Source organism: Conger conger, chromosome 16, assembly GCF_963514075.1.
Source record: "Conger conger chromosome 16, fConCon1.1, whole genome shotgun sequence".
Lineage (NCBI taxonomy): Eukaryota > Metazoa > Chordata > Actinopteri > Anguilliformes > Congridae > Conger > Conger conger.
This window is the reverse complement of record NC_083775.1, coordinates 11,472,364-11,498,685: the sequence shown is the minus strand read 5'-3', so window position 1 is coordinate 11,498,685 and position 26,322 is coordinate 11,472,364. Positions and strand designations below refer to the sequence as shown.

General features: G+C 45.1%; 1 protein-coding gene and 1 long non-coding RNA gene across 2 annotated transcripts in view; both read right to left on the bottom strand.

The window, feature by feature from the left end:
* Nucleotides 1–509: 509 nt before the first annotated feature.
* Nucleotides 510–1,809, bottom strand: LOC133113977 (uncharacterized). The gene is made up of 2 exons (XR_009705524.1): nucleotides 1,645–1,809; nucleotides 510–851 (listed from the first exon to the last, which is right to left on the bottom strand). It is a non-coding gene; the product is annotated as an uncharacterized LOC133113977 (long non-coding RNA).
* A 4,584-nt stretch (nucleotides 1,810–6,393) lies between these two features.
* Nucleotides 6,394–26,322, bottom strand: part of LOC133114037 (voltage-dependent T-type calcium channel subunit alpha-1H-like) — a 59,882-nt gene continuing 39,953 nt past the window's right edge. Inside the window, 12 exon segments of the mRNA XM_061223233.1 lie at nucleotides 6,394–6,651; nucleotides 11,670–11,794; nucleotides 13,758–13,836; nucleotides 14,120–14,190; nucleotides 15,191–15,324; nucleotides 17,613–17,722; nucleotides 18,244–18,395; nucleotides 21,191–21,383; nucleotides 21,695–21,784; nucleotides 22,802–22,930; nucleotides 24,612–24,748; nucleotides 25,770–25,944. Coding sequence (XP_061079217.1) covers nucleotides 6,430–6,651; nucleotides 11,670–11,794; nucleotides 13,758–13,836; nucleotides 14,120–14,190; nucleotides 15,191–15,324; nucleotides 17,613–17,722; nucleotides 18,244–18,395; nucleotides 21,191–21,383; nucleotides 21,695–21,784; nucleotides 22,802–22,930; nucleotides 24,612–24,748; nucleotides 25,770–25,944 — 1,617 coding nt within the window. The 3' untranslated portion in view covers nucleotides 6,394–6,429.

Genomic DNA, 26,322 nt, shown 5'->3' with positions numbered 1-26,322 from the left:
ACTGAGGTCCTAACACCCTCGCGTATTTGGTGATGTGAAACCCTTATGGAATTGCACACGCAAGGGGCAGGTCTGCATCTCCCAATTAAGATATATTCATAAACCTGTCTTAAAAAAATACCGGTCATACCAACAATTATTAATTCTGTTTAATCTCATAATGTTTTATTGAACTTGTACTGTTAGCAGACTCTTACCCAGAGTGACTTATACCTCAGACTGTTTTCGTAGAGAATCCATTCATACATTAAGCGTATTGACCGAAGTGATTCAGATGAAGTCACTTTACTAACGGGTACAGTGATTCAGTGAGCCTCCAGGGCATTGCATCTGAGCCACAAGCCCAGCCCTGCAAACACAAAATGTTCTCACAATGTTACTGGAATGTTCTGTCTAGAGTTGTACACTCCTAGATAAATAAGTGGTGCAGGGCGTATTATGGGGAATGTACATGCATTTATCACATTTCAATAAGAAATTATCTGAAAAAAAGGACATTATACATAGAACACCTACAAAGATTTACATAATTTAATGAAAATGTGTCTCCCCTTTCATACAGAAATGATCAAAGAAAAAGCAGAGAGATTTACACAGAAATATGAATGTATACAGGATTCAACTGCATAATGATGAAAAATGAAAATTGCATTTACAGTTCTGGGGATTTTCAAAAAGGAAAAATTATTTTTGTACGTTCTCCTCATCATCTTCTTCTTCTTCTTCTTCCTCTACCTCTCCCCCCCCCCTCTTCCTCATCATCATCATCATCATCATCATCAAAGTATCGTTCTTCAGCATCGCGGCTCACGATATCCAGATTGTCATAGTCTGGATTCTCATCCACTTCGCTGCGATACAAAATTGGAAGAGGGTAACGTAAGAATAACGTCGCAATAACATTACAGTAGCATCCCGGCGCACACACAAACTGTTCTCGCAATGTCTGCATTCACTCTGCAGTGGCTGAAAGGGGCAGCGGTGTAGGAAACGGTGACCGGACTGGTGACACAATTGTAACCAGGTCGCAGTTTCAATACCCACGTAAGTCACTGCCATTGTAGCCTTGAGCCAGCCAACACAAACTGTCCTCGCAACGTTACTGGAAGGTTCTGTCAACGTTATAACATTGGCACTACATGGGAGAGCATACATCGTGAGATCGTTTTTGTGTCGCTGTAAAAAGTAAAAACCTACTTTAGTTAACTTGTAGGCACTTTTACTGTCCGCTCGAAATATTTATTTTCAGCGAGGTTTACTCCTACTGTCATTTAACTTGAATGCAATGCAAGTAGCTTCCTAACTTGGTAGCCAACTGTCAATGCGTGTTCATCGTTGTACCGTTAGTAACGTTAGCTGACTAACGTAACTAGCTAGTTAATTAATCCGAGATATTTGGCAGTAATTGCTTAATTACTATACCCACAGCAGGCTTTCACAATCCAAAACGTATAAATTACGTATGCAGTCGTTCAGTTCAAATAATGCAGCACCAAACAATACGGCAAGCTTGCAAGCATGTCGCTAATAGAAATCTAGAAACTTGAAAACGTTATCCATAGCTGTCTGTTATTTCAATACGTAAAACATAAAAGATGTGTTGTTAACGTAAAATTGTCTTCAAATGATACAAGTAATTTCTACCTGTGATGCATGTTTCTTCTTCTTCTTCCACAGTCACGCGTTGGTCTTCCTGGTTCTACGTTGTTATTGGTCCCCGGTGATGGTGTAGAGTAGTTCCCCATCACGATAGTTACAGGTTGCAGCGGCAAAACAATTTATCTGAATTCGTATAGCAGTTTTAGTACTTTTTTTGAAAGACTAACTAGAATTCGTCTGGTTTAACACGTATTCCTTATTCTTACATAACGTTAATAAATATGAAACATTCTCTCCCTTTAATAAACACTCGGTTGCGATCTTGAAATTGGCCACTAGGTGTCACTCGTCATGCATTCTTACAGAAAAGAACATGGCAGCCTGGCGCTCATGGTTGTGCTTTGTGTTCTGAGCAGTGAATAAAAGTCTCTCACCACCACCATACTACTACTTATACTACTAACTACCTCACCACCACTGCTACTACTAATATTACTACTACAGAGATTCAGCCATTCATCAGCTCCAGAAAGATCAAAGATGATCTACAATTACCTGTAAGTATTGTTACAGTCAGAAAGACGTTTGACCGAAGCTAAGCTATCATCAAGAAGCCCCCGTAAAGCACCATGTGCAGAATCGGTTAAAATTTGACAAGGAACACATCGACTGGCCCAAAGAGAAATGGCGTAACATTCTGTGGACTGATGAAGAATTGTTCTTTTCAGGTCTAGTGGTTGTCGACAGTACGTCAGACGACCCCCGGGTACTGAATTCAAGCCACAGTACACTGTGAAAACAGTGAAGCATGGTGGCACTAAAATCATGGTATGGGGATGTTTTTCATACTACAGTGTTGGGTTCATATACCAGGGATTATGGTCAGTTTGAACACATCAAAAATGTTTCAACAAGACAAGGACACCAAACACACGAGTAAGCGAGCAACTTCTTGGTTCCAGACAAAAAGGATTGAGGTAATGGAGTGGCCAGCTCAACCCCTCGACCTCAACCCCATTGAAAACTTGTGGGGTGACATTAAAAATTCAGTTTCTGAAGCAAAACCCAAAAATGCACAGGAGCTGTGGAATGTAGTTTGTTCATCCTGGGCTGAAATACCTGTTTTTAGGTGCCAGAAGTTGGTTGACTCAATGCAACGCAGATGCACAGCAGTTATCAAAAACAATGGTTATGCAACTAAATATTAATTCAGTAATTTAAAGTTAAATCTTGAAAAATTCAGTTCATACAGTTTGAAGAGAGTTTGAAGAGAAATTTCAACACTGCCATTTTTTTCAACAGACTAATATTCCTTTGCTTACTATAAAAGAATAACGCAGATTTGTTCAAATTTGCTAATGTTTTGATTTTGATTGAATATGTAATGTTTCCACTACATTTGAAATATGGAACTAAAAGCGATTAAAAATGAGCTATTTATTCTCTTTTTAATGCACTGCTATTTATTTGAACAACTATATATGTGAAATTAACCCACAAGTGAATGGCATCTCTTATAAATCCAAACAAACATCCAAACAATCTTAAGTGTTTCTTACACTGATATCCATTAATTTCAGCTCTCTCTGTGTTTCTACCAGGCAAAAAAATAATGGCTGTGTGAGAGGTCGATTCCTCAGGAAAAGAGTCAAAGTTCAGGGCTGGTGGATAAAAAGTTTTTTTTATTGCAATAATATTCTGGTCCAGAAGAGTAATACACAAGTAAAAAGCCAAAAGCTAGAGCACTAAACATCTCTTGGTCATTCCAGTCTTTATACCTTTTTTCAAAACTTGTCATCAGTCACAAGATGCTGGCTCAATGCCAGCAGACCCCCGCCCCCACCCCCAACTCCCACCTGAGTTTTACTGATAACTTGCTAAGTATCTTGCATGGTGTATTTATTCTCAATAAGCATTTAACTCTCATTAATGTTTGCTGATACATATCATAATTCATGAGTACAATAAACCATAATATAACATAAATTTAGTAGTAGGACAATATTGTTCTTTGATATACATATGTTTCACATGAGGGCGGCACGGATGGTGCAGTGGGTAGCACTGCCGCCTCACAGCAAGGAGGTCCTGGGTTCGAATCCCCGTCGGCCGGGGCCTCTCTGTGCGGAGTTTGCATGTTCTCCCCGTGTCTGCGTGGGTTTCCTCCGGGTACTCCGGTTTCCTCCCACAGTCCAAAGACATGCAGGTTAGGCTGATTGGAGAGTCTAAATTGCCCGTAGGTATGAGTGTGTGAGTGAATGGTGTGTGTGCCCTGAGATAGACTGGCGACCTGTCCAGGGTGTATTCCTGCCTTTCGCCCAATGTATGCTGGGATAGGCTCCAGCCCCCCTGCGACCCTGTTCAGGATAAGCGGGTTCAGATAATGGATGGATGGATGGATGTTTCACATGTGACATAGGTTCCAGTACACACGGTTCTCTTCCAAGAACAACCTTATAAACTTGGGCTTATCAAGGCACGAAGGTAGATAGGTCACATGCAAACTGGATAAGTTACATTACATTAATAGCATTTGGCAGACACTCTTATCCAGAGTGACATACAGTTGATTAGACTAAGCAGGAGACAATCCTCCCCTGGAGCAATGGAGAGTTCAGGGACTTGCATAATGAAATGTCTTAAAACAAATAATTTCTCCAGGCAAAGGTGTTGGAGGAACACCTCCTGGTTTTGAAAATTGCAACATGACATTTCATTATTGGCATTTAGCTGACGCTGTTATCCGGACGCTCTTGCCCAATGGGCAGTAGGCAAAGGCGGGGATCCGGGCATGCTGATCCTCGGCGTCGCAGACTGGTTCTGGGGACGTGGAACGTCACCTCTCTGGTGGGGAAGGAACCGCAGCTAGTGCGGGAGGCGGAGCGGTACCAACTAGATATAGTTGGGCTCACCTCCAGGCACAGCACTGGTTCTGGAACCAAACTCCTGGAGAGGGGCTGGACTCTGTTCTTTTCTGAAGTTGCTCAGGGTGAGAGGCGCCGGGCGGGTCTGGGGATACTCACAAGCCACCGGCTGAGTGCCACTGTGTTGGAGTTCCACCCGGGGAACGAGAGGGTCGCCCCTCTGCGACTACGTGTCACTGGGGGGAAAGCTCTGACTGACGTTTGTGCTTATGCACCAAACGGCAGTTCAGAGTATCCGGCCTCCTTGGAGTCACTGGGCGGCATCCTGGAAAGGGTGCCACCCAGAGACTCCATAGTTCTGCTGGGCGACTTCAATGCTCACGTCGCCAATGACGGAGAAACCTGGAAGGGGGTGATTGGGAGGGATGGCCTGCCTGATCTTAACCCAAGCGGTTTTTTGTTATTGGACTTCTGTGCTGGTCATGGATTGTAGATAAACACCATGTTCGAGCATAGGGTAGCTCATAAGTGTACTTGGTACCAGAGCACCTTAGGCAAAAGATCGATGATCGACTTTCTGGTCGTATCATCAGACCTGCAGCCGTATGTCTTGGACACTCGGGTGAAGAGAGGAGCAGAGCTGTCAACTGATCACCACCTGGTGGTGAGTTGGATAAAGTGGCTGGGGAGGCTGCCGGACAGACCCGGTAAACCCAAACGTGTAGTGAGGATGAACTGGGAACGTCTGGCGGAGGCCCCTGTCTGCGAGGTCTTCAACTCCCACCTCCGGAGGAACTTCTCACGCATCCCGGGGGAGGCTGGGGACATGGAGTCCAAGTGGGCCATGTTCAAAGCCTCCATTGCAGAGGGGGCAAGCAGGAGCTGTGGCCAGAAGGTCATCGGTGCCTGTCGGGGCGCCAACCCAAGAGGGAGGGAGGCCGTCAAACTGAAGGAGGAGGCCTTTCTGGGATGGCTGGCCCGGGGGTCCCCTGAATCAGCAGACAGGTACCGGGTGGCCAGAAGGGCTGCGGCAGTCGCTGAAGCAAAAACCTGGGTATGGGAGGAGTTCGGGGAGGCTATGGAGAAAGACTTTCGGTTGGCCTCGAGGAAGTTCTGGCAAACCATCCGACGACTTAGGGCTTGTCTCAGGGCTTGTCTCAGGCTGCTTTCAACCGTGTCCCCTGGGGAACCCTGTGGGGGGTACTGCGGGAGTATGGGGTACCGGGGCCGTTGTTACGAGCCATCCGGTCCCTGTATGACCAAAGTGAGAGCTGTGTCCGCATCCTCGGCACAAAGTCAAGCAGGTTTCCAGTGGGGGTTGGACTTGGTCAAGGTTGCCCCTTGTCACTGGTCCTGTTTGTGATATTCATGCACAGGATCTCAAGGCGCAGCCGAGGCGAGGAGAGTGTCCGGTTTGGTGACCTCAGAATTGCGTCTCTGCTTTTTGCGGATGACGTGGTCCTGCTGGATCATCGGACCGTGACCTTCACCTGTGCTGTCCTCAGGCGCCTGTGCTGACCAGTCACGGAAGCTGCAATAGGGGCGGAGTAAAACCACACCGTTCCAGTTTTTCCATCCGCTTGCTTCGGCCCCAAGGCACAGCTGCAAGTGTGTTCTCTCGCCCAGAACCACAAGTGGAAGGGCTTTCTCGCATCTGGAAGGCGAAGGGCTGGTGCTCCTCTTTTAATCCGATTGAACCTTCCATTTCCGGTCCAGAAATGTCTGGCTTTAGAAATCCTGCCAGTGCTTGATGAAACAATTTTGGGCTATTGTTAAACCCTTGTGGGAGGCGTGTCCATGTCCATTGACACCCCCTGCAGTAAAAGCACATTTATCCTGTGATGTGGGGGAGGCCATAAATAAAAATATGTATGGCCTCCCCCCACATCATTCAAAATAGTAGCAGGATTAGCCAGTAGAGGGTGCAGTTTCTCTGTGACAGCACTTAGTCCTGTATAATCAATCGTCAACCCACAACTCCCGTCAGGTTTTCTGACAGGCCAGACTGGTGAGTTTGTTGGGGATTGGGCTGGTCTCCTTTGTAATAGGATATAGTCTTCTTGTAATTCTCCTCCACCATGGCCACCACCATGTTGAACAGCAGGAACTGGGCGATCAGCACGAAGGTGATGAAGTAGACCGGGGAGATGAAGCGTAGGTAGGGCAGGCCGCAGTCCCCCAGCATGTCCTGTGTCACAACACAGCACTTGTGACTAAAACAATGCATGTCACAAAACAGCGTATGTTTAACCTGGAGAATATGACATTATATTAATGTAATGTAATCTAATATGACTAAAACAATGCATATCACAACACAGCGCATGTTTAACCTGGAGAATATGACTAAAACAACGCTGTCACAACATAGCGCATGTCTAACCTGCAGAATATGACTAAAACAATGCATGTCAGAATATAAAGACAATTCATCTTTTATTCACTTATATGAGAGTATGTTTTTATAAATCTCTCCAAAGTGTTCAAAAAGGAATTACTCAACCTAATGTTTTCTAACAAACCTGCATCACATTTGAAATTGACCTTTATTTCAAAATTATGTTAAACAGCCCCATTAGCCTGAACAAATACAGGTTTATCGACATATTTATGTCCAAATCCTGTAATTACGTCTGTATATTAATCCTGCTGTGTGAACGCAGTGATATTCCTAAACTGTCCGGCCCCAGACTATGGCACATTATACCTTGTTAGAAAGGGTAGGAAACCCTACACAAGAAGTGAGGCATGTTTTACATTAGTCCACTACTGAAATAGCCTAGCAATGCATTTAAGCAACAATAACAAGTACAGTTGGTATAGTCCCAGCAAAAACATAGTTTTCTTGAAAATGGCTGAATGGATTACGAAATTAACTTTTCTGACTGTTAGTCAGAAAACAGTCGTAGCTTCATTACCAGGTCATTTGGTTCTATAAATATGTCTGTATCGAATAATTTACAAAACATGTTCGAAGAAACAAATTTGTATTTCTACCAAACTGGAAATATGTTGGCTGGACGTGGAATAAGAGTGAACTAAAAAAAAGCCAATGTCTTTTTTCATGCTTTTTTAAATTTATTTTTTATTCATGTTTATTCTGAATGGTATATTTTTGTTTTTATAGTGGAACATGATTTTTTGACATCGAGAAATAGTATCAAGGATTGTTAGAATATGCCTTTTATTGTCTGAGTCTGTGACCAGGTGTACACTGTTAGTGTGGCATGGGGTAGACTGCTGTTTTATTGGCCTGCATTGCAAATATGAGACTGCTGTTATCACTAACGGAGTCTTTTGGGAGATCTGGCATCGCCATTTCACGGTTTTATTACGTCACCTGAACTCACTTTAGTGTGCATTATTGTTCTGCAGTGGGTTGGTTGCATTTTCTGTATTCAGCGTCTGTGTTATTTAAGCAGTTGTGTAGCGCACCAGTGGCAGCTGTGTGCGGCAGCCTCGGCTACTTGCCTCGGCGTACGAAGTCGCAGGTGTACAAAGTCGAGGGTGTCTATCTACGGGTGTCCATCGAGGCTGTCCGAGAGCCTGATGTTTGATTTTGTTTTTGCTGCCTGCCCTCATTCCACTGTGTAGTATTCCCCTTGTCCTCCCTAGTTCCCTCCATGTGTTTCCTTCCCATCCCTGTCCTCTCTCCTCTCCCCAGGTCCCAGTCAGGTAGGAGGTTCGCCTCCTGCCAACATGGGCAGAATATCTCTAACCTCATCTTTCCTCCCAGATCCCCTGGTATTGATCTCTGTGTGGCTGGTGGCCTCTGGAACGGCCAGTCCGCCGTCCAGAAAGCGGACTTCATATCTGCCTATGCCTCCCACCTCAATCTTGACTTTCTTGCTTTAACTGAAACGTGGCTCTCACCAGAGAACACGGCCACCCCGGCTGCCCTTTCCTCTGCCATCTCTTTTTCCCACACACCCAGATCCTCTGGCAGAGGAGGTGCCACAGGTCTCCTAATCTCATCCTCATGGAGATCTAGTGTCTTCTCCTCATCCCTCTCCTTCTCCTCTTTTGAATTTCATGCGGTTTCTGTTACTCTGCCGTGCAAACTGTTTATTATTGTTGTTTATCGCCCCCCGGGTCCTCTGGGGAACTTTTTGGATGAGATGGACATCCTCCTCAGCTCCTCACCTGTCAATGACACCCCCCTGATCCTCCTGGGTGACTTCAACCTCAACTCAGAGTCCACCCAGTCTACCTTTCTCTCCCTCCTCTCTTCTTTTGACCTTACCCTCACTCTTTCCCCTCCCACCCACAAAGCAGGCAACCTTCTTGACCTCATCTTCACAAGGAGCTGCACAACAACCAACCTCTCTGTAACACCACTCCATATATCTGACCACTCCATCTCTTTCTCTCGTCCACTCTCCTCTAACACCCATCCATCTCTCCCACCATCCACTGTCACCTGTCGACGGAACCTACGCCACCTGTCTTCCTCCACCCTCTCATCTACAATCCTCTCCTCCCTACCATCTGCGGAGTCTTTCTCTCGACTGTCTCCCGATGATGCGGCTACAACTCTCATGTCCTCCCTCTCATCTTCCTTTGATTCTCTGTGTCCCCTCACCACCAAACTAGCTTGGGCCTCCCCCCCCAGTCCTTGGCTTTCTGATGCTCTACGAGCTGTCCGAACCGAACTGCGGGCGGCGGAGAGAAAATGGAAAAGGTCCTGTCTCCCCAGGGATATAGCTTCCTTCCATGCCCTCTTATCATCTTTCCATTCCTCTGTCTCTCTAGCTAAATCTTCCTTCTTTCACTCGAAAATTAACGCGGCCGCCTCTAATCCCCGCAAACTGTTTTCAACTTTCTCCTCTCTTCTGGCCCCCCCCCTCATCACTCACACCTGATGACTTTGTCGCCTTCTTTGAAAAGAAGGTCGATGCTATTCGCAATTCCTACTCCCAACCCTCCACCCCTGCTGACCCTCCTACCCTCCCCAACTCCCTAACCTCCTTTTCTCCCCTCTCTGACGCCGACACACTGAAACTCCTTACTTCCCACCGCCCAACCACCTGTCCTCTTGACCCCATCCCCTCTCCCCTCCTACAATCTATATCTGTGGACATTCTCTCTTTTCTCTCCTCTCTAATCAACACCTCCCTCTCTTCCGGCACCATGCCCTCTTCCCTGAAGAGGGCCAGAGTCACTCCCCTCCTCAAAAAACCTACTCTTGACCCCTCTGCCCTGAACAACTACCGGCCTGTCTCTCTTCTTCCCTTTCTCGCTAAAACCCTGGAACGGGCGGTCTGCTCCCAACTGTCCACTTATCTTCTCCACAACAATCTCCATGACCCCAACCAGTCTGGCTTCAAGAGTGGCCACTCCACTGAAACCGCCCTGCTCGCGGTCACTGAGGCACTCCACTCTGCTAAAGCAAAATCCCTCTCCTCTGTCCTCATCTTCCTCGACCTGTCAGCCGCCTTCGATACAGTCAACCATGAGATTCTGCTCTCATCGCTGTCTGGGATGGGTGTCACAGGTTCTGCACTCGCTTGGTTTTCCTCCTACCTCTCTGGTCGCTCCTACCAGGTGACTTGGAGGGGCGCAGTCTCCGACCCTCACCCCCTACGAACTGGAGTCCCACAGGGCTCGGTTCTTGGGCCTCTCCTCTTCTCGCTATACACCATGTCTCTTGGTTCTGTTATCTCTTCCCACGGCTTTTCTTATCATTCCTATGCTGATGACACCTAACTCTTCATTTCCTTCCCCCCCGACACCCAAATCACCACACGGATCTCTGCCTGCTTGGCTGATATCTCTGCGTGGATGACTTCCCATCACCTGAAGCTCAACCTTGCCAAAACTGAGCTTCGCTACATCCCTGCTAAGTCCTCTCCGTCAATCGACCTCTCATTGACTGTTGAGGACTTTGTAGTTTCCTCCTCCCGTACGGCAAAGAATCTTGGGGTGACTCTTGATAACTGCCTCACCCTGGCTCCACAAGTATCCTCCAATGCCAGAACCTGCAGGTTCTTTCTGTATAATATACGCCGTATCCGTCATCTCCTGACTGAGAAAGCCACCCAGCTCCTAGTCCAGGCGCTCGTCATTTCCCGCCTGGATTACTGCAACTCCCTCCTAGCCGGTCTCCCAGCATGTGCCATCAAGCCCCTCCAGCTGGTCCAGAATGCTGCAGCCCGCCTGATCACCAGTCAGCCCAGGTCGGCTCATGTCACTCCGCTTCTCATTGGCCTCCACTGGCTTCCTATTGCCGCACGCATCCGTTTCAAGGCCCTAGTGTTGGCATTTCAGGCTGCTAAGGGGACTGCCCCACCTTACATACAATCCCTGATCACTCCCTACTCCCCAGCTAGACCACTCCGGTCTGCCAGCTCTGGTCGCCTTACGGTTCCCTCTCTACGTGCACCTGGCGGTCGAGCTGCACTTTCACACCTGTTTTCCGTTCTGGTTCCTCAGTGGTGGAATGACTTGCCTACCACTGTCAGAACAGCAGAATCCCTCCCCCTATTTCGACGCAGACTCAAAACCCACCTTTTCAAACTCTACCTTAGTCCTCCCTCCTGATTTCCCCTGCCCCTCCTTTCTGATATCCCTATCCTTGTCTAACTCCCCCCCCCCCCAAAAAAAAAAAAAAAAAAGCACTTCTGATGACAACTATGTTTAGAACAGCATTTCCGGTTTATTTTGCTAGGTTCTGGATGTGATGCTCTGACTTATGGTAGAACCTATGCACTTGTAAGTCGCTTTGGATTAAAAGCGTCTGCCAAATGACTAAAATGTAAATGTAAAATGTCACAGTTTTTTGGATAAAATGGAAATAAACGCAACAATAATTTGAGACATTGATGACTCAACCACAAGGGGGCAGAGTGGATGGGGCTAACCTGGATAACGTAACTAAAGTGTTGCATGTCACAACACATTGCATGTTTAATATGAAGAATATCACTCAGGATGCATTGCATGTTTAACCTGGAGGACATAACTAAAATAGTACATGTGTCAGAATACATGACATGTTCAACCTGGTGAATATCCCTAAAACACTGCAGCTGTCAACGCATTGCCTGTTTAACCTGGATAATGTAACGCAAAAACATTAAAAATTAGAGCCAAAGAGGCAAGTTGATTTCTAACATGCTGATGTGATCCGTCGCGATAGTGATTTCTTGTGACGGTGTGATACACTGTGACAGCCCTGACAGGTTCAGGGTCTGGTGACGCGGGTACCTTCATGATGGCGCTCCAGTTGTCCCCTGTAAATACCCTGAAAAGGGTGAGCAAGGCCATCCCAAAGTTCTCAAATGTGGCGTCACTGCCCAGACTCTCAAATTCTTCATTGCACTTCATTGTAGCTGGAAGCAGAGCAACCAAAAATTACACAGAGGCAGCCTTACTATAGAATACATATCTATGTGTGCATACAAACGTGCAGTACCAGTCAAAAGTTTGGACACACCTAGCCCTTTTCTGGCTTTTTTTTATTAATGTTTTATTTCCACTGTTTGTAATTAAACAATTCATATGTCGTCAACTTGCAGATTCTCAGCTTTTATTAAAGCACGTTTTTATACAATTTGGTTTCACCATGTCGTAATTACAGCACTTTTTATACGTAGCCCCCCGTCAATGTTTGAGACAAATGAACATACTGTCAAATAAAATAGTCATTTTGTTGCATATCCATTGCATACCATGACTTCATGTTGTCTGTGACCTATCAATATCACCAGAGTCTGGATATATTACCTTCAGGTTGTCCTGCTAGCGATACTATAACTCTTTGTATTTGAATGGATCTCTATGGGAATTGGGGGGTGGGACTAGATTCAGCTGTAAACTTTGCTGATACAGTATTGAACACATTTGTTGGCTGAATGGCTTTAAGTCATCAAGGGTCCGAGGTATCAGACCAGCCTCAAACAACCGTGCTGCTACTAGATATGCAGTAGATACTTAAAGGATTGTTTATCCTGAATAATTATTCCATTGAGTTCAATAGGAAAATCTGTCAGGAACAATATCCCTTGTAGTATCCACAGCACATCTGGCAGCAGCACAATGGTTTGAGGCTCATCTGATACCCTTTAGCCAACAAATGTATTGTGTCTATACAGTCCTGGCAAAAATTATGCACTGCAATTACAGTATGAACAGATTTTTATGAATGCAATATTTTCCAACCATTCATTTTTATGGAATAATAAATATACACTCAGTAAGCATTTTATTTGGTATTTATTAGATTATTTTTTTTAAAACTTATTGGTCTTCTGCTGCTGTAGTCTTTCCACTTTGACATGTTGTGTGTTCAGAGATGGTCTTCTGCAAACCACTGTTGTAATGTTATTTGTGGTACTATCAACTTCCTGTCAGCTTTGACCAGTCTGGCCCCACTCCTCTGACCTCTCTCATTAACAACACGTTTCTGCCCACAAAACTGCTGCTCCCTGGATGTTTTATGGTTTTTCGCACCATTCTCTGCAAACTCGAGAGACTTTTGTGTGACAATCCCAGTAGATCAGCAGCTAGAGAAATACTGAAACCAGCCTGGCTGGCACCAACAATCATGCCACAGTCATGCCACACCGAGATCACATTTTTCCTCCATTGTATATTTATATTTACATGGCATTAATGTGAGTGTGTGCTGTATGGCAGCAGTAGTACTCTCTGCTTTCCTCAAGGTGCACGGATTAGCCTTTATTTCCCAGTTACTGTATCTGGCGCTGAGACTGATCTGAACTGCCACTGCCCCCAGGACAGCTTCATCCTGCTGTCATCCCTGCTAATGGCAGCTCTTCAAAGAAAGGTCACAACGGCAGAGAAAAGTTTGACTGCAGATGCCTCCGGGAAGCAGGTGCCTTTGCTCTAACTCGTCCTTTTAACCTGGTTCAACAGTCCATGCAGAAGATCCATCAGATTAGATGAGTCTCAGGTGCGCTTGTGTAGGGAGAACACAGTGTAAGGTGTGTACGTGTGACTGCATGGCTAGGCACTGACCAAAAAATAACCAAATCTCAAAAAGTATTTTAGTCTCATATTGAGACAACAAATCTTATTTCGGTGACTTTATTGGTAAATAAGAAAAACATACCCAATGAGGTAAGAAAATTTGACTCATTTCATGATTTCCCCATGGGGTATAAAAAATATGCTTGTCAACAGTAACTTAAAACAAGCTAATATTTACTTATTACAAGACTAAAATGCTTGTGAAGATGGCCATCTTTGCAGTGTTTAATCTTCCCGTTGTGCTCAGTGCACAGAAATGAATACGGTGACGTGAAGTGTGAAAATGCAACTGGCTGCACTGACCCAGTTTCCCAAAGAGCTCCACACCCAGTGCAGCGTATAGAGAGAACAGCAACATGAAGAGCAGACCCAAATTCCACACCTGAGAGAGAGAGAGAGAGAGAGAGAGAGTGAGAGTGAGGGAGGGAGAGAAAGAGCAAGAGGGCAGGTGGAGAGAGGGGGGAGAGAAGATGGAGAAATGGGGGAGGTAAACATCCTCTGCAAAGTGAAAAATTGCCTGCACGCACACACATACACAAGCATGCACGCACACAGACAAACATGCACACACATGGACACACACACACACAAACAAACAGACACACACGTACACAGACACATACACATACACAAACAGACACACGTACACAGACACGGCATGTTACCTGTGGCAAGGCTTGCATCACTGTGTCCAGCAGAGACTGCATCCCTGTAGCTTTTTTCAAAAGCTTCAGCACTAAGGACAAAACAAGGTCAGTGAGCGTCCAACGCTAACACTACAACCGTACACAATGCTAAACATAGCAGCCATGTGTAATGCCAACGCTGCAACTGTACACAATGCTAAACATAGCAGCCATGTGTAATGCCAACGCTGCAACCGTACACAATGCTAAACATAGCAGCCATGTGTAAAGCTAACACTGCAACTGTACAAAATGCTAAACATAGCAGCCATGTATAATGCTAAAACTGCAATCCTACACATTGCTAGACACTGCAGCCATGTGTAATGCTAACACTGAAGCTGTGTGTAACTGTAACACTAACACTAAAACTGAAGCTGTGTGTAACAGTAACACTAACACTGCAACTGTACAAAATGCTAAACATAGCAGCCGTGTATAATGCTAAAACTGCAATCGTACACATCGCTAGACACTGCAGCCATTGGGAATTTGCTAACACTACAACTGTATACATCGCTAGACACTGCAGCCATGTGTAATGCTAACACTGCAACTGTACATAATGCTAAACATAGCAGCCGTGTGTAATGCTAACATTGCAACCGTACACAATGCTAAACATAGCAGCCGTGTGTAACGGCTGTGTGTAACTGTAACAGTAACACTAACACTGAAGTTGTGTGTAACTGTAACAGAAACACTGAAGCTGTGTGTAACAGTAATACTAACACTGAAGCTGTGTGTAACAGTAACACTAACACTGAAGCTGTGTATAACTGTAACACTAACACTATCCCTGAAGCTGTGTGTAACAGTAACACTAACACTGAAGCTGTGTGTAACAGTAACACTAACACTGAAGCTGTGTGTAACTGTAACACTGAAGCTGTGTGTAACACTAACACTGAAGCTGTGTGTAACATGAACACTGAAGCTATGTGTAACACTAACACTGAAGCTGTGTGTAACAGTAACACTAACACTGAAGCTGTGTGTAACACTAACACTGAAGCTGTGTGGACTGGCAGTAAGGTGATGCCCGTTCACCTCTAGCGATGCGCAGGACCCTCATGATGCAGATGATGGGGGGATTAATGGGTAAGACCGCACTGTTTTTGATCTCCTCCAGAGTGATCCCCATGATGGAAAGCCCCACAATGGCCAGATCCAACTGGTTCCACCTTGGGTGGGGAACAGACATGGCAATCAATCAATGGATATTCCAATAATCCACCATTCCAGACTACTCCTCACTTAGTTTTATATTGAAAATGGATGCATGTCTCTTTGAAATTAGTCAGGAATCTTCTGGAGTTTTTCTACAGAGTAGAATCTCACATCAAATCCAAGATTTCTGTCCAACTCTTCCTTGTATAGGCTGGGCTGTTAAACAACTGATGCTATTTGAGAACAGACTGTAAGATAATGGACTCCGCTGGGATACCGTTACCTGGACCAATCACAGCTCAGGACACTGTACTTCAGCCTCTGGAATGTGGGGAATTTCTTTTATTTAAATCTCTTATTTTGAGATAACACAAGAAGATAGTGGATCCTGATAATTACATATTGGTGACAATTAAGAAACAGTGAATTGACCATTTATCAGAAGGTAAAGGCATGTATGTGTGGGCCAGAGCAGTTAACTATGCATCATATGAACACCAGGCAATGCAGACATGAATTTCACAATTTTTTAATAATGTTTAATAAATGTTTAATAACATTTAAACCTTCAAAATGTCAATATTATTTCAAACATAACTAATATTCACCCAGATGCAGAAAGGGTGTTCATGATGAGGCATTGAATTTACGCATGTATACAGGTACAAGCCTTAATTAACAGCACAGAAATATTTATTTAGGTTTAAATTACTACATTCGATGCTCAATTTCAGTGCCCCAAACAGCAATGAACATATCACATACGGTTAAAGTAAAAAGAATATATTATTTATACCAGGGCAAAACAAAACTGTATGTGTCAGTTTATTGTCCAAGCTTTCTCCTCTTTTTCAATACCAATAGCAAGGATGGGATCAGGTCGTTGGCCTGGGGTTTGTTTGTTCCTTTTCCATTCTGAAGGTTTGTATGTGTCATTACTCCCAGATGGAGCCTCAAGTTTATTAGCTAATTGTCGATAACGTATGATTATCAACTCTTTCTCTGCTCATTTACAGTAAAAGACGGTATAAATGGTGCCGTGGGAAAACGCTTGTTATAATGCTGAGCACTAAAGCATCTTTTTATACTGTGTGAAATAAATACAGACTTAGAAAAACACTTTGCCAAAACAAAGTGCCATTTAAATGTGTTGCTGTTGTTGTTAAATGAGAACCCATTAGATCTAATATATACTCCAGACCCATTAGATCTAAACTGGAACTGTGATCCGTGGAACAGCAATCACTTCCTCTTTGGGAATAAGCAAATCCTAATGAAGGCTGGTGATGTGTTACAGCACATAATGATAACAAAGCTTTCACTACAGGGTCATAATAAGGGCCAGGCTAATGTGACCACTGGGGAACCCTAACAAACTACTGCATATGCCATACAGCCATCTTCAAACTTCCTGTAATGACAGCAGCACCTCCCTCAGGCCAGGAGAGGAAGTAATGTTTATTTCTGCACATTGAGAGCGACAGGGCCCCATTGGGCTCTGTGGATGTCGGCACATTTCCTTGCGTTTTGTTGACGCTGCACGAGTTGAAAGAAAGAGCAAGTGCAAGCTGGATGGAGAAAGATCAGCTGATCACGAGGGGGGGGGGATGAGAGCGTTTTAGTCGTGGGTAAAACTGCTGCATCCTGAAACAGTGTGATCCAAAATGGTTAAATCCTGACCAGGACATATTTCAGTACTACAAACAATACAGCTGACCACTGGTCTCATGGGAAACAAGAGCCCTCCCTTGACAGGTTTCAGTCATCAACATAGCAATATCATTCAATTCATTTCCATGAGTAATGGCTGGATACAAAGTCCTCCTTGGAATAACATACACTCAGCGAGACTTCTACTGCTGTAGCCTGTCCACTTAGAGTTATGATGCGTTGTGTGTTCAGAGATGCTCTTCCGCATACCACTGCTGTAATTTGTGGTTATTTGCGTTACTGTCAACTTCCTGTCAGCTTTGACCAGTCTGGCCAGTTTTGCACCATTCTTTGCAAATCCCGGGAGATCAGCAGGTTCTGAGGTACTCAAATCACCCTGTCTGGCACCAACAATCATGCCATGGTTGAAATCACTGAGATCACATTTTTTCCCCATTCTGATGGTTGATGTTTTGAACATTAACTGAAGCTCCTTACCCGTATCTACATGATGGTATGCATTGCATTGGTGTTACACAATTGGCTAATGAGTGTATAAAATAAAGTAATAAAGTGCTCAGTGAGAGAACACGCAGCACTACCGAACCACCCTCAGGCACAACTCTCTGCATGTGACTTTAAGTCGACTTACCTGTCTTTCAAGAATCTGGTGAAGCCAAAAGCAACCAGCTTGAGCAGAGCTTCAAGGATAAAGGTGATGGTGAAGCCATAGTTGCAGTATTTCAGAACCTCTTCAAGGTACTGCAGAGAGAAAAATCTATCAATCAGCTGTTATGAGACACTTCCTCATGTGGGAATAAACAGAATTAAAAAAAAAATTACCTAGACAGATACGATTACAGTCAGCAGGAAAGAGTGACGGGCAAATCAAATAAACCAAGTATAACAACAATTATAAACAGTACAAATCAATTCCACCACACTACAGAAAATACAGATAGAGCTACACAGACTGCATGAGAAACTGTGGACTCTTGGGCAATTGAGTCCAGTCGGGAAAAAAGTTCATTTAACACAGAGCATGTAGTGACCTAGGAATTATAAGGTTCCATCAAATATCAGGGTCCAACGTCATTTTTGTGTGAAATTTCACACCTTTATTTAGCGCCCAATAAACAACATATTTATGACACCAACGCATTTTCGCCAAAAATGTCTGTTAGAAGCTTATAATTCAAAAGTCTGGATGTTGCTGTGCAGAAAGGCAGAAGCTCCAGATGCCTCAGCAGACACGCGTCGCACGCCCTGTGAGGAGGACTCACCGGGGGCTGGTTGTAGTGCTCCATGGACATGGTGACCACGTTGATGGCGATGATGAAGGTGATGAAGAGGTCCAGGTAGTGGTTGGTGCACAGTGTGTGGATATAGAGACGGACGGGGGAGTAGCCGGCATAGTACGGCCGCTGCTGGGCTTCTGCCGGACATAAACGCATCACAAAATGGCGTGAAGAGAGGGAGGGAGGGAGGGAGGGGGAGAGATAGAGAAAGAAAGGGGAAGGAGAGAGGGAGAGAGAAATAGGTAGAGCAGAAGGGGAGAGGGAGAGATTTAAATCTTGTAAAATTATGATGTAAAATACATTGAGGGCGATAATTACCGTGCCGCTATTGAACATTGGCATAACTTTTGAATGCAGCGAGATCAAATGGACATCTGTTCTTTTGAAAGAATGACAAGTTCTTGTTAGCCTATCGCAGTTGGTGTGTGTACCGGTGAATGAGAGTCCATTTACCATCAGGTCGTCATAGTTACTTTAACATTATGAAACATGGACATCTAAGCAAAGCTAGACTATGCATTATTTACTGGAAATTAATTCTGATACATTTCCATAATTTCCATATTTCCTGCTGAGTGACCGTAGGGTGCCTTATTCCAAATTGCAGTGTGAGAACATAAATATTGAATATCCATACTAAGGGTGAGATTAAATTAATCTGGTCAACATAGGAGCACAATTTAAGCACCATGTTAACAACCATCTATCTATATCTGCTGATGAGCATGTGGACCACACTAAAATGAGCAATGGAAAGTTATTATTGGTCGCAAATTCAAATTTCTCTGAACAACTTTTTTCTCAGTTCTCTGAACTGCCAAATTAGTCAGAGACAAGAGACGTATTTAGCTGCTCAAATGTACGGAAGAATCACACTATGGTTAGATTGATCTTGGGACTTAATTTCATGCATAGTTTTCATGCTTGTGATCCGTTAGTACATGCAATATGAGAATATGAATAACCAGTCATTGCAGAGTAATTGTTGGTACACAGACCAACTGATCACTGAGATAGGAGATACTTCTTAATCATTTTTCCCTGCGCCAAAGCACACCCAACAATGATTCTGAATTTCAGTGCAATTACTAGTTTGCCGTTTTTCATTTTGCAATAATCACACACTCAGCTCAGCACAACCTAATAGGTTACCATCTATGATAGAAAACTTGGTAAAAGGACAATCTATTTATAATGCTACAACATGGACTTAAACACCTATTACATGTATGGGAGCATGGACAAATAACATACTGAATAAGTGTGAGAACAAAGTGGCCAATTATAAGGATAGCACATGCTGTCTATGACACTGATACAAAAAGGGCTAACATTGGAGAATATTACCATATTTAGCCAGAACTAGGAAAATATTTTATCTTTTCACCTTGTCAATTAAGTGTAGACATACCATTAATACATTAAGAGTATCCATTGACTTTCAATGCAGTGATAACAAAGTGCTCGGTGAGTGTATATTTAGCTTTCTCAGATTTCCCACATACACTGAGGTCCGTAAGTACCTCACAACTAGTCCAAAATTCTGCTGCTAGACTTCTGTCTAATTCTAGTCGCAGATGCCACCATTTTAGAAGACCAAAAGTAATTGGACAGTTGGCTTCTCAGCTGTTTCTGATTAGACAGGTTTATTCTATCGCTGCCTTAGTGCAGATATAAGAAAGCTTTCAATATTGAATCTTGATTCTAGGATTTTCAGTTTCATTTCAAATCCAATGTAGAGAGCCAAAAGAACAGAAATTGTACCACTGTCAAAATACAGACCTCACTGTATATCTAAACATGCATTTATTACACTTTGTAAGTAACATTTTCCCATATTTCATTACAGATTCCCCATTCCCCGTTTGTAATTGGTTTCAAAATACAGAATTATTGGGTCAAACAAAGCAAAGGTTGTAGAATTCTACATAGACATGCCTTTTGTTCACAGATTTTCTTCCAATAGAACTATTTGAAATGCAGCTATGCTATATGAATACCGCCGATGGCACCGAATATAGATGGCACCAGGATCTGAGAAAACGTTGCACAGTCTAATTTTAATCTCTTCCTGAAATGCCATCCCTCTTTCTAATATAACTGCTGCACTGCAGAAAAAAAGAAACCAAGAGGGACACAAATGTTATCAAGTAACACAATTCCAGGACAATATGGGGAAACGGTCACTTTTGTAATATCACACAGAACACTCAAACTGTGCTACTGATCATCACACCTGACTCCCAGGTAAAGGGAGGAAGGCAGAGCAGCAGTTCTCAGCCCTGTGAAGGACCTAGGGTGATACTTTTTCATGTGGGGTTTTTAGGGGATGCATGCGGGACATGCGCTGGAACTCGGTCACTCTCTGGTGTGGGGGTCCCTGTTCCCTTCACTTTCTCCCTCCCTCTCTCTCTCTCTCTCTCTCCCACCCCCTCTATCTTGCTCCTCCTCTCTCACTCCCTCTCTCTGCCTCTCTGTCCCTCTCTCCCTCACTCCTTCCCTACCTCTCTCCCTCCCTCTCTCTTTCTCCCACCCCCTCTATCTCGCTCCCCCTCTCTTGCTCCCTCTCTCTGCCTCTCTGTCCCTCTCTCCCTCACTCCTTCCCTACCTCTCTCCCTCCCTCCCTCTTTCTCTCTCCCTCCCTACCTCTCTCCCTACCTCTCTCTCTCTGTCCCTACCTCTCTCTCTCTCCCTCTCTCCCTCCTTCCCTCTCGCTCCCTACCTCTCTCCCTCCCTACCTCCCTCTCTCTCTCTCCCTCCCTCACTCCCTGGTTCAGGCTGTGGCAGCAGGCACTCTCTCTCTCTCTCTCTCTCGTGCGCGCTCTCTCTCTCTCTCTCTCTCTCTCTCTCTCTCTCTCTCTCTCGGTCAGGCTGTGGCAGCAGGCAGGACACAGAAAGACAGACTACCGACCGGGCGCGGGCTCTCACTTACTCCTGCGCCTTTTCTCCAGCCTTTTCAGCCTCTTCTCCTCCCGCAGCCGCGCCTCCTCCTCCTCCTGGTGCTGCCGGCACTTGTGGAAGTTCACCATCACCACACCCACAGACAAGTTTAGCACAAAGAAGCTGACGATGAGCAGGAAGGAGATGAAGTACAGTAGCATCCAGGGGTTATGGTTCCGCCTTGGCTGGGAGGAGAGAGGGAGGGAGAGATGAGGGAGGGTGGGAGGGAGAGAGGGAAAGGAAAGAAGAGACAAAATAGAAAAAGGGATGATTAAAGCAGTCAAGACAGACACAGCACAGACACAGCACTGAAACAGTACTGATACAGCAACACAGCCATGTGAGCGTGTCTTCATGAAAGGTGTGACTCTGCCTCTGTTAGCTCTAGTTAAATCAGTGAAATTTGGCCAGCTCAGTTCCTGGACGTTGCGAGCTGTTGATGAAAGCCGGCAGATTCAGTTCCATCGTTCTGCCTGTCACCATGACAACACCACACCTGCACGTCCACTGCTACGGCGTCCAGCCCGTCATACATGACGTCCACCCACGCATCCAATGTTGAGAGGACGAACAGTGTCACGAGGGCCTGAGAAAGAGCCACAGAATGAGTGTTAGAACCAAAAGCCAAATCCCCCACACACACACAATCCCCACACACACCCCACACACAAGCCCCATAAACACAAAAACCACACAGACCTCACACAAACACCACACACACCACGCACACAAACCCTACACAATACTAAAGTTGTAATTTCATATTTAAAGTATCTTTTAGGTAAATATACACTCACCGGGCACTTTATTAAGTGCTCAGTATTATACTATACTATATTGTACTAATACTCCCTTTACTCCCTCAATTCTTTGTGGCATGGATTCCACAAGATGCTGAAAACATTCCTTTGAGATTCTGTTCAATGTTGACATGATTACATCCCGCAGTTTCTGCAGATTTGTCAGCTACACATTCATGCTGTGAACTCCCGTTCTACCACATCCCAAAGGTGTTCTACTGGATTCAGATCTGGTGACTGGGAAGGCCACTTTCATGTTCATGAAACCAGCTTGACACAACTTTTGTTTTGTGAAATGGAGCATTATCATGCTGTAAGTAGCCCTTAGAAAATGGGTACATTGTGGCCATGAAGGGATGCACATGGTCAGCAACAACACTCAAATAGGCTGTGACATTCCAAGCAATGATTGATTGGTATTAACGGCAGAAAAGTGTGCCAAGAAAACATTCCCTACACCTTTGCACTTCATTTTAGACCCTACCGTTCATCAGACCAGGCTAAGTCTTCAACAGTCCAGTTTTAGTGAGCCTGTGCCCACTGCAGCCTCAGCCTTATGTTCTTGGCTGACAGAAGTGGAACCCGACATGGTCTCCTGCTGTTGTAGCCCATCCGTCTCAAGGTTTGATGCGTTGCGCATTCTAAGATGCTTTTCTGCTCACCACAATTGTACAGAGTGGTCATCTGAGTTACCATAGCCTTTCTGTCAGGACGAACCAGTTCACCATTGACCTCTCTCATCAAGGAGTTTCCATCCGCTGAACTTCCACTCACTATTTATGATAAATAGTAATCCATCTCACCTGTCCAAGGTTGTCAAAGTTGAACTTCCGTCTGATCCAGCGATTCTTAGTTGATAGCTCGCAGTCGGACCTGTTGGTGACGTTCCTCGTGTCCGGTCCCTCACAGTGATAAAACTTCCCCTTGAACAGCTACATTCCACACAACAATTAGGTCTCAAGAGACAATCTACCAGACGCAATTTAAAAAAACAACAACTTTGCTTATATTCTCAATTATCTTTCTTTAAAGTCGGGCACAAAATATACTACAGCAGTCAATAACGGTTTTAAAAAGGTGTTCCGAACAGAACACTGCTGTATGCAGTATAAATCAAAAGGGGGGGGGGGGGGGGGTCTCCCTGTTCCAGGTTTTAAAGGGTGGCCTGTAGCGTAGTGGTTAAGGTAAATGACTGGGACACACAAGGTCGGTGGTTCTAATCCCGGTGTATCCACAATAAGATCCGCACAGCTGTTGGGCCCTTAAGCAAGGCCCTTAACCCTGCATTGCTCCAGGGGAGGATTGTCTCCTGCTTAGTCTAATCAACTGTACGTCGCTCTGGATAAGAGCGTCTGCCAAATGCCATTAATGTAATGTAATGTAATGTAATGTAATGTAATTCAGTCTCCCATGATACCTGATGAATCTCTAAGTTTTCCCCTTCGGTAAGTCCACTGAGGGCAGGGCAGCTTCCAGTGCCATCTAATGAGAGCATAATCTCTAATGTGAGCGTAATCTCTGATGTGAGTGGAATCTTTAATGTGAGCAGAATCTCTAATGTGAGCAAAATCACTTATGTGAGCAGAATCTCTAATATGAGCGTAATCTCTCCTGTGAGCAAAATCACTAATGTGAGCAGAATCGCTAAGGCGAGCAGAATCTGTAATGTGAGCAGAATCTCTAATGTGAGCAGAATCACTAATGTGAGTGTAATCTCTAATGCGAGCACAATCTCTAATGTGAGCGTAATCTCTAATGTGAGCAGAATCTGAAATGTGAGCGTAATCTCAAATGCGCGGAGCCCTCATTATGCTCTGTGACCTGATTCTGTTCTCTCTGCACTCCTGCTGTAATGATGGATGTGTGGCAGGCGGTGTAAACACGGCCTCCCGCCTCTTGAACCCTGCCTCATCTGAGCCCTGAACCCCCGCGAGTCCAGCAGCTGCTAACGAGGCGTGTTCACCGCGGGGAACGAGGAGGGAGGGGATCAGGAAGCCTTTTTCCAACAGGGCGGAGTCGGCTATGCCCGTATGATGATTCAGAGCTGTTTGTGCCAAAGGAGGGAACAAATGATGACATTGAGAAGCATCAGACTGTAAGCACAGCTGAATCTTTTTAGGAAAAATAGGGGGAAAGCAAATCCCACTGCTGTGGTGATGCAGCTGACCTATATTACACACAAATGTGTCTAAATTCAGAGGCATTCAGACATGAGATGCCATCATCCCCCCTCTGCTTGCCAATTAATCTAGATCGACAGCACAGTCTGCAGTGGTCCCTGCATGCAGGATCTTCCGGTCTCTGGCTCTCATCTTTTGTTTGTTTCTCATTATGAATTATTTTTATTTGTTTTTTATTCACGCCAGTCTAGGGGTGGGGGTGGGGGGCAGAGGGAAAGCAATGAAGGGATCATGGGTGTGTCCTCTAGGATGCAGGGGGGTTGTGACCTATAGGAGGTGAGGGGTATGACTATGGGAGGTGAGTGGTATGACCTATGGAAGGTGAGGGGTATGACTATGGTAGGTGAGGGGTATGACTATGGGAAGTGTGGGGTATGACCTATGGAAGGTGAGGGGTATGACCTATGGGAGGTTAGTGTTCGCAGATTCTCACCTGCACCCCCAGGATGCCGAAGATGATGAAGAACGCACAGCAGATGAGCACAATGTTGCTGATCGGTCGCAGCGATGTGATCAGTGTCTCCACCACAAGCTTCAGGCCAGGAGCTCGACTGATCACCCTGAGGTCACACACACACATACACACACACACACAACACACGCACGCACACACGCACACTCACATGCACGCGAGCGCACATGCACACGCACATGCACACATACACACACATACACACTCACACACACACACGGACACACGCTCACACACGCACACACACACACGCACACACACAGACACACACGCACACATGCTCACACGCACACACACACAGACACACGCTCACACGCACACACGCACAACACACACACACGCGCACACACAACACACACACACAACAAGCGCATACAACCCGCACACACAACACGCACACACACAAACACATGCACGTACACACAATACACAAACAAGCACGCACACACACACATAAAAACACACACATGCATGCACAAAACACACACACAAGCATACACACATAAGTGCATGCACACACACACGCACACACACACACGCACACACACACGCACACACACACAGCATACACACACAACACACACATGCGCACAAACACAACACACACAAGCACACATGCACACAAAACAAAACATTTTGGGAAATGTTTCTCAGTCACTGAAGTTTTATGCAGTTTAACCAGTTCCCAGCTCTGAGTAAAGGGAAAATGGTTGGCATTTATATAGCACCTATAAAGCGCTGCACAATTGGTTCCTCAGTGACCCATTCACACACAACGGCAATTGGCTGCCATGCAAGGCACCAATCAGCTTGTCAGGAGCATTTGGGGGTTAGGTGTCTTGCTAAGGGACACTTTGACACGCCCCGGGTGGGAATCGAACCGGCAATCCTCCAACTGCCAGACGACTTACAGCCTGAGCCAATGTCACCAACGAGTAACACACAGATACACTTGCAGGACAGCCACTGCTAACGGAAGCCAGGCTATGGTCCAACTCATTAAGGAAACCACTGTAAACATTGTGTAGCCATATCCTGGCAGCTCAGAATTTTCACAGAGAATGCTCCTGTTAATTTCCTCCAGGTTAAAACAGGGTCAATGGAGAACAGCGCCCCCTTGTGCTCACCTGAGCAAACGCAGAACCCGCAAAATTCCCAAAATCCGGTTCCCGCCGTCTGATGCCACGGACACTAGGATGTCCACCAGGGAGACGAAGACCAGCACGCCATCCAGGATGTTCCAGCCACTCTGCAGGTAGCTGTCCGTCCCCGAAAAGAATCCGTGCGCCACCACCTGCCCAGGGAAACAGGGTGCCCAGTTCAGAGGGTCCCGCGACTCAAAGCATGACACTTCCCCTCTCCTCTTCATTTTGTCCTTGCTTTGGGACTCTGATATTTACATAAATTTAAAAAATGCAGCGAATCTTAAAAGCTATTCAATTTGCTATATCAAGTGTTTGATTATAAACTGTATATCTCTATTCTGTTTTATTATATCATAACCCAAGCAGTAAAATAAACTCTACTTCACAGGGAAATATATGCTGTATTTATCATGGAACACCAATGTGGATTCCTTTCAGACAGTGATTTATTTCCTGTGTGACCTCTAGTGTTGACCTCAGAAGCAGAAATACTTATGCATTACAGAAAGGGAGACATCCCCAGATTT